This window comes from Formica exsecta, unplaced genomic scaffold (genome assembly GCF_003651465.1).
Source record: "Formica exsecta isolate Colony F162 unplaced genomic scaffold, ASM365146v1 scaffold161, whole genome shotgun sequence".
Lineage (NCBI taxonomy): Eukaryota > Metazoa > Arthropoda > Insecta > Hymenoptera > Formicidae > Formica > Formica exsecta.
The window spans coordinates 298,625-307,643 of NW_021848930.1; the positions used below are offsets into that span (position 1 = coordinate 298,625).

At 36.6% G+C, this 9,019-nt stretch overlaps 2 protein-coding genes across 11 annotated transcripts in view; one reads left to right on the forward strand and one right to left on the reverse strand.

Moving 5' to 3' along the window:
- The window catches only part of LOC115233171 (arf-GAP domain and FG repeat-containing protein 1), a 6,947-nt gene extending 5,713 nt beyond the window's left edge, over positions 1 to 1,234 (forward strand). For all 4 annotated transcript variants that reach the window (XM_029803456.1, XM_029803455.1, XM_029803458.1 and 1 more), the window contains exons 4-7: positions 4 to 39; positions 158 to 343; positions 709 to 836; positions 907 to 1,234. In XM_029803456.1, the coding sequence (XP_029659316.1) occupies positions 4 to 39; positions 158 to 343; positions 709 to 836; positions 907 to 960 (404 nt within the window). In that variant the 3' untranslated portion in view covers positions 961 to 1,234. The remainder of the gene's footprint in view (positions 1 to 3; positions 40 to 157; positions 344 to 708; positions 837 to 906) is intronic.
- A 292-nt stretch (positions 1,235 to 1,526) lies between these two features.
- On the reverse strand, positions 1,527 to 8,338 carry LOC115233190 (cytoplasmic protein NCK1). Of its 7 annotated transcripts, none has more exons than XM_029803491.1 (4): positions 7,872 to 7,891; positions 4,919 to 5,217; positions 2,732 to 3,669; positions 1,527 to 2,345 (listed from the first exon to the last, which is right to left on the reverse strand). In XM_029803491.1, the coding sequence occupies exons 2-4, from the start codon at positions 4,935 to 4,937 to the stop codon at positions 2,124 to 2,126; spliced, it is 1,179 nt and encodes a 392-aa protein (XP_029659351.1). In that variant the 5' UTR covers positions 4,938 to 5,217; positions 7,872 to 7,891; the 3' UTR covers positions 1,527 to 2,123. The 7 variants fall into 7 exon arrangements, with proteins under 7 accessions (XP_029659351.1, XP_029659348.1, XP_029659350.1 ...); XM_029803488.1 differs by lacking the exon at positions 7,872 to 7,891 and adding an exon at positions 6,827 to 7,288; XM_029803490.1 differs by lacking the exon at positions 7,872 to 7,891 and adding an exon at positions 6,462 to 6,634.
- Between the last annotated feature and the right edge of the window lie 681 nt (positions 8,339 to 9,019).

The window sequence follows — 9,019 nt, forward strand, 5'->3', positions numbered from 1 at the left end:
CAGGAATGCAATCTACATGGAATGCAAATAATACAAACGGTAAATATTACTTTACAGTGACATAAAGCGCAGAATAAACTGTCGATCAATTATCGTCAATTTGTATGCTTATCGTTATGCAACCGATTTCTAAAAATACAAAACTAATTAATTGCAGCATCCAACGCCACGTGGAGTATAGGAGTAGGTAATAATCACCATGTCGTCTCAAACCCGTTCGCGGGTGGAGATTTATGGCGGCCGTCTGCGAACGTAATCAATAATAATAATACTCAATCCGTCGACAATTCTCTATGTAATTCTGCGAATCCGTTTAAACCAACTCCATTTTCTGTAAATAATGGTAAGTATTTTAACGTAACATGTGATACAGAATACATATGTAACACACACAGACGCATTTTTATATGTTAAAATTCCATGAGAAATACAGCTGCGACATGATTTTTATATAGTGAATTTATTAATGTGTAAATTTATTTAATATATATTTCGTTAAATTTTCTCTATACATTTTTTAAATGTTTAACTTGTAAAATACATACTTTGATGATTTTGAGCTTTTAAAGAAAAAAGTTCGGGAATCAAAGGGAGTTAGAGATAAGAAATGTCGTGTGTTACAAAGTTATATCCCTATCATTACAAAATAATTTTAGTTTGCCAAAATATTAATGTTTTTGGTCTAATAAACCTGAAATCAATTTTCAGATTCACAGTGGATAAGTATTGGTACACCTAGTAATGGGGATGTACTCCAATTGAGTCAACTTGTGACACCATTAGCAAACAAAGTATGGCAACCGACAGTTCCAGCCTATCACGCAAATCCATTCATGGTAAATTGAGATTTTAATAAAAAATTGAGAAATTTTCTCTCTATACATTCGGATCATTACTCGGTTTCAGGTGGGCACAGGAGTAAGCAACATGACGAGGAATTCAAATAATCCCTTCTTATGATTATGTAAGCTTATAAGCTTTTAACGAAGTTACGAACAAACTAAATGCAAAAATTAAAATATATTTTAGATTAGGCAAATTGTTTTATATATATCTATATATACATATATGTATGTACGTATGTATGTATATATATATAGTATGTGACCTTATTGGCAATTAGTGCCATTAACTTTTATCCCCAGGAGCACCAATCTCGTCTCTAAATAAAATAATACTTTTATTTATGAATATAATATACACGTTAATAAAGAGATTAATATTTGTTACTAAATGTGTAAATATTACTTATTATAGTGATATTTTTTTACTCCAATTTCCTGATGAGAAATTTTTAAATAGGTTGGACAAATTTTTTTTTTTTTTTTTTTTAAGCATTCCTAAAAATAGAAATATAGATATGTATATATACCTAGAAAAAAAACTATAAAAAAAGAAAAAAGATGCTTATCATAGAACGACATAGTAATCTGAAATGTACATATATCTGTATTATTGATCTATTATGTCAAAAGCGAATAACGAGAAAGTAAAATCAAGGATATACATTCGTTCTCTCTCTCTTCTTATGCACACTTAAATACAGTTTATTTACTTAAAAACTTCTAATAAATACAAAATCACAAATGAACACTTAGTCTTTGTTATAATTCAATACCGATAGCTCTAGAGTAGAGATCCACTTAATCATTCATAATTGCATGATAATTAATTATTACTTGATCATTACACTTGCGCAGTCTATATTATATGCAGTTGTAATATATTATTAATTGTAATAACATGGTCGGTTCGCGTATTACAATTACATATGAATATAAAGATATAAGCCTTGTTGTGTTGTCAATTAGTTTCACATAGTTGCCATATTTATGTTTCCTTGTTCGTTTGCTAGAGTAGTCTGGAAGCTCCGAGGAGAATGTGTGTGTAAAAGATTCACTTAGAGTAATAAATTATATATATAGATATATGTCACTGTATAAATGGAGAAAAAACAATCGAGAAACACTAATATATACGAGTGTAGACCAATTATATTAATTGTTATGTATAAATGTACGAGATGTGTATGATGATATTGATATTACTAGGCAGGCGTCGCGTATCTTAGCGATACATCTGAAAGCGCATGGACTGTCTTCTTCTTCATGGCACGAATTCGTCTAGCAACCATTGCTACTGGCATTGCCTTTTGGTAATGGGCGTACCAAGTACAACTTTTCGCCCTGCTTATTGGTATAAATTGGCGCTCTCTGGTAATGATCTACAAGCTGATCTAGTGTGTGGAACTTCCTTTGACCGATGCAATATAGCGCTCCTTCCACATGTACCCTAAAGTGCTTATTACGTCCCGGTGCTTTCAAGGATACCGAATAGTCACCCATCTAAAAATTCACAATAATTAGCTACAATGAACAACATTTATAATGGTAAACCATCATATGTTTGTATTATATATTTTTTATATTTTTGTATTACATACATTCCCTTTATGATGGGGCTAAGTTGGAGCAATATTAAATTTCTAAATTTTTAGCAAATTTTAAAACATTGGATTTTCTTTAAACAAATACAATACTTTGATACTCTTAATTATTTATATATAAAAAAGTGAAAAATAAGGTAAATAGAAATAGACAATGCCTATGCATAGAATAGATCATTGAATGTAAAGTTTCGACTGGGATATAACCCATCACAAAAATTTTCTAAAGTTGACCAAACGCGAAATGTTTTGATTTAATCGCGATAGCAGCCGCTGTATACTCACATTGGTTTCACTATCCCTGATTAGAAAATCTCCATCATGGCCATGTTGATTGAGCAGCGTGTCGCATTGCGAACGCGTAATACTACCGTAGTACCAGGGTTTACCGACGAGATGCGGCCGATCACCTGGGTCCGGCCTTCGTTCAAGGGAATCTCCTTGGCTGATCTCACTGCTCGTCATACCGCGCTCGCGATACGGTTGCGTCAAGTATTCGCTGAGCTCCTGGAGATAATTACGCGGCACCAATCCGACCTGTCCCTGGCTATTTCTCGCCTTATACCATTCCGGATCCGCCGGCGGACGATCGAGGATCTCGAGGCGGTCGCCCTTCTCGAACGACAGCTCCTGATCGTTGTTGGATGAGAACGAGTAAAGGGCCACCACGATATCGAGCACATTCTCGGCCATCGCATATGTGTGCAGCGTGTCGTCGGCATCGCCCTCCTCCTGAGTGTAGTTCGACGGGAACCAGCCGGCCTGGGTGCCGCTTTGGCCTCGCCACCAACCATCGTTGCTCTTCTCGAGTATCAGGATTCTGGTGCCCTTCACAAGGGACAGCTCGTCTGCCTGCTGCGCCTGATAATTATATTTGACAACCGCAGTGCCGATCGCTTCGCTCGGATCGGCTGGCAGGCGTCGCGCCATGATAGGTGACTCAACCGCACGGGACGGCGAGTTACTGGATGGCAGCGTTTTGGAGCCGGAGCCCTTTTTAACTTTCTTTTTAATACTGTCGAACAACGAGGGCTTCTCCTTCTTAACATAGTTGCTCGGCACGTATCCTGCTTGTCCCCTCGCACTTTGCACTCGCCACCAATGTTTCGAATCGTCCAGTAATAGATAGCGATCATTCTTACGTAAGTCTAGTTCCTGGGCGCCCTGTGCCCCGTAATCATACTTGGCGACAACGTAACATACGTCGTCTTGACTCGTCTTGCCTGAAATGTATCATGACTATTATAACACATATTAATAGGAAATGCATGAGAGAGAAATTATGTTAAACTAACTTCTTCTCTTCTTAAAGTCAATTTATCAAACTCATTCAGCAATATATATATATATATATATATATATATATATATATAAAATATTATCTCTCTCTCTCTCTCTCATTTTGTTTGTACAATATATATTTATATAAAGTAAAAAGCTGTGTACATACGCCTCTACCGATGCTACATCTATGTATAAATGTACAGATGCGCGAATACGCTCGCATAAACACCCGATTCATATTAATTCGTTTAACGACTTAACGAAACTTTAAGTATAAAGCGTATCAATCGCAAAACTCCTTGCATCCCGTGTCGCTACGCGATTATTTATCAGAACATTTATATATGCGTTTCCGTTTCATTTTACCGTTGTAAACGAACTTATAAATAAACGATCTGACAAAAAAAATCATAATTTAATTCAGTCGTATAAAAAAATGCCCATTGGTATACACGGTAATGGGCGATTTTCTTGCATTTTTATGGTTGATTTCTTATACTGTGTGTTGGCACTATTATTCGTAAAAATATTAGCAAAAAATCTATAATATTAATCATTGAGAGAAATTTCATATTGTTAATATTTAGAATAATTATGAACTTGTTGAATGTAGATCTGAATATAATATACTTGCTTTCAGAAATATATATATATATATATATATATATATATAAATTATTATCACTCCCTCTCTGCCTCATTTTGTTTGTACAATTTATAAATATTAAGAATAATTTATACATATTGTATAATTTAGTGAAATTATAATAAAAGATCATCAGGTTAATATATTATTATATGATAACAGAATCATAAAATCAAACTTACTATTTTTAATCATCACTCTATACACACACACATACAAGTACTATATCTGTTTATAGAAACAGTAACATGTACTTCATAAATTTACGTAACAAATATTACAATTGATACAAAAACCAATTATTCACACAGTAACCAATCTTGTAGATTAAGTATCAGAGATTGCATGGAAATAAAAGTCTTAATGTTTTTCAAGAACTTCGCAAAATATACATAGAACTGAAATTATCAATTTGCAAAATATACATGAAACTCAAAACATCATCAAGGTAACAGACCTATATAGACCTGATGACCTTCATCAATATGTCAAATTGAAAGAAATTTACATACAAAGCAAAGCATACAAAAAATAAAACGTACCATGCTTCATGGCTGCCATGTGCGAAAAAATAAATACATATATATATATATACGACGATATATATTATATATATATGTATTTAAATTTGTATGTACAGCTGAGAGTGTGGCGTGAGTAGCTGCTACTCACGTACTACTTCAATAAATCTTAAGTCTGCTTGTACAGAGTCGACGGCGTGAGTGCAGCAGGCATTATTTTACTTTTGCTTTTTTTTTTGTTCAGTGCTGATGCACCTGCTGATTTCTTTGGTCAGAATCCATCGTTCTCAAGGGTAGCGCAAGCAAGTGCATTACCAACACTTTGGAAAAAATAAAATAACGATCATTAGCATGAGATTATCAGATAAGTTTGATAAAATTTTATTTTTTTATTATATTATACTTAAAATACACATTAATAGAGTGAGTCAATCTAATTTTCATTTGGCATATAATGTTTACAATTTTTTAAAGATTAATAATAATAATTTTATGAGATTATGCTTATATTAATAACAGTGTTCAAAGATATTTGAATCTGAAGTTGCATAATGAACGTTAAGCAGATTTCCATTATGGTTAAGAACAACAAAAATGACCGCGGATTGTTACATTAAGTGACTCACCCTATACATGTGTCTGTTTACTTTTCAACAATCTTTATCTCTCTAAATGTGCAATATACTTCACAATTGGAATCAATAGTAACATCTGTTCATAATAAATATGTATTCTAATATCAAAAATGGTTAACCCCTTATATACGCAACTTAAATTAATTAGTAACATTGAAAATCAACTTGGAAACTATTATAAGCGATGCATAAATCAATAGCTATATCTTAGTGATTATCTTTTACTTGTAAATTAAATAAGTTAACATAAAGATAATATCTTGTATACAAAGTACATGATCTGTATCCTAATATTATATACGCATGCAATATAACAAATATACAACTACACATATATATGCACATATGTTTAACTCAAGACTAATAAATATAATCAATACCAGCATAAAAAATATGCAACTAATATATTTGTCAATATATTCAACAAAACTTTTTTTATAGGAGCTTTATCAATCCAATAATTCAATTCTATTACGAGCAATCTATTAAGATTTAGAATACAAATGCATTTTGGGCTAAATAAAAATGCATTTGTCTACACAATAATGTGAACATTCCCCAATCTCTTCCTTCTTTTCTATCTCGTATATCGAGAAAATTGCTTAGTGTTCCAAGAGGGAGAAGTCCCACGGGGAGATGTACGATCTAAACAATCGATTGAGAGAGTAGAAAGCAATTCCGCTAATCGAAAGAAAGGCAATTCTTCAAATTATATGAAGCCGGTTGCATCGAAGCCGATGGCGCTAAAAAATGACAGTTGATTCGAGTCTTCTCCTTCCTGCCATATCGTAAACGGACACATAATCTAAGGAAAAGCAGCGAATATAGACAGGGTGGATTAAAACTATGAAATCATCGGTGCTACACAGTGCGAATACGAGGCCCGCCGTGTCGCATATGCGCATATTAAATTCACTATCTCCGTTTACATCACGGCTATAAAAGCGCCGGCGATTCTCTCGGAAAGAGACGGTGATATCGCTGAACGGAATTAGTCATAGACATGGCACAACTGACTCTAAACGAGCGAGAAATCCCTGCTCTAAAAGGCTCGTCTGCTTCTCTCTCTCTCTCTCCCTTCCTCTCTTGATAGAAAGAGAAACAGGCAAGCGACGTGACACAACCTACGCGGATCCCTGCTCTAAAAGGCTCGTCTGCTTCTCTCTCTCTCCCTTCCTCTCTTGATAGAAAGAGAAACAGGCAAGCGACGTGACACAACCTACGCGCTACGGATCGTGCGAGGAGCGCAAGAAGCGGGTAAATGTATACATATATAAATGCCGGCCGGACTTACCGATTTTTAAACTTGACATATTCCTGCATAAAGCTTTTGGGATCTTACGTCGTTACAGGGCTTGTTTTCCCCCACCCCGAGCCGCAGCCATGAACGACTGGAGCGGTACCTACGTACCGGGGGGGGCTCGTGTGAATGTCTCCGTCACTCTCTCTCTCTCTCTTTCTCTATTACTGACAGAAGCGGAGAATCAGGAAAGGAGCGACCCACGTTCCATCCGTTTTCGATTCGTCCTCGTCGTCGGCGAGAAAATAAGATGTGCACCAGGATGCACCGGGATCACACGAGCGATCGGATGGTGTATCGCACGCGGATCACCGATCACCGCCCTTGCAACTCGCGCGAGAGCGGACCCGAAGCGACGTTCACGGCGCTGATTCGCGGCCGCGCGACCCCTCCCGCACGAAGGACAGACCCACCCTTAGGCCGAAGATGTATGTATATATGCATGTCTGAGGGTATGTAGCATACCTATCCGGTCGGCGTCACATGCCCTCCGTCCGATTAGACCGTCCGCCGCGCCATCTCGCGACGAAGAGTCTCTCCGACGTCTTTCTCTTCCGGTTTTGACACATGCCGCGATTTTTGCTCTCTCATAGAGGAAGCTTTGTTTTCGTGAAATTTTTTTTTTAGTTTTCCATGTCAATGTATTTAGAATTTACCAAAACGCCAGAAAATCATATTTTTTTTTAAATGTCTGTATGTATGTATGTACGGAATGTACATTGTACAACCTTTAACTTCCGCAATTTTTGAGATATCGAGCTAAATTTTTTAAAATGTATAGAGTATCATTAAAGGATGATTGGTATTGAGTTCGAGAATTTGTTGAGAATCGGTGAAAGGGTTCATATTTTATAAAATTTTGAATTTTCTGAAAAATACACTCTGACTTTTGCAAATTTTTAGATATCGAGTTAAATTTTTTTACATAAATAGAAAGAGAAACAGGCAAGCGACGTGACACAACCTACGCGCTACGGATCGTGCGAGGAGCGCAAGAAGCGGGTAAATGTATACATATATAAATGCCGGCCGGACTTACCGATTTTTAAACTTGACATATTCCTGCATAAAGCTTTTGGGATCTTACGTCGTTACAGGGCTTGTTTTCCCCCACCCCGAGCCGCAGCCATGAACGACTGGAGCGGTACCTACGTACCGGGGGGGGCTCGTGTGAATGTCTCCGTCACTCTCTCTCTCTCTCTTTCTCTATTACTGACAGAAGCGGAGAATCAGGAAAGGAGCGACCCACGTTCCATCCGTTTTCGATTCGTCCTCGTCGTCGGCGAGAAAATAAGATGTGCACCAGGATGCACCGGGATCACACGAGCGATCGGATGGTGTATCGCACGCGGATCACCGATCACCGCCCTTGCAACTCGCGCGAGAGCGGACCCGAAGCGACGTTCACGGCGCTGATTCGCGGCCGCGCGACCCCTCCCGCACGAAGGACAGACCCACCCTTAGGCCGAAGATGTATGTATATATGCATGTCTGAGGGTATGTAGCATACCTATCCGGTCGGCGTCACATGCCCTCCGTCCGATTAGACCGTCCGCCGCGCCATCTCGCGACGAAGAGTCTCTCCGACGTCTTTCTCTTCCGGTTTTGACACATGCCGCGATTTTTGCTCTCTCATAGAGGAAGCTTTGTTTTCGTGAAAATTTTTTTTTAGTTTTCCATGTCAATGTATTTAGAATTTACCAAAACGCCAGAAAATCATATTTTTTTTTAAATGTCTGTATGTATGTATGTACGGAATGTACATTGTACAACCTTTAACTTCCGCAATTTTTGAGATATCGAGCTAAATTTTTTAAAATGTATAGAGTATCATTAAAGGATGATTGGTATTGAGTTCGAGAATTTGTTGAGAATCGGTGAAAGGGTTCATATTTTATAAAATTTTGAATTTTCTGAAAAATACACTCTGACTTTTGCAAATTTTTAGATATCGAGTTAAATTTTTTTACATAAATAAAGTATCATTAAAGGATGGTTGGTATTGAATTTGGTGAGGATCGGTGAAAGGGTTCATTTTTTATAAAATTTTGAATTTTTTGAGGAATGTTTGTACACGCTCTAACTTTTGCAAATTTTTTGAGAAATGTCTATACACGCTCTAACTTTTGCAAATTTTTTGATATCGAGTTAAATTTTTTTACATGAATAGAATATTATTAAAGGATG

Excerpts from the sequence above, each read along its gene's own strand:
- LOC115233190 (XM_029803493.1), bottom strand. Across the intron at positions 2,346-2,731 it reads TCAGGGATAGTGAAACCAAT|ATGGGTGACTATTCGGTATC; the intron begins GTGAGTATACAG and ends GTGAATTTTTAG.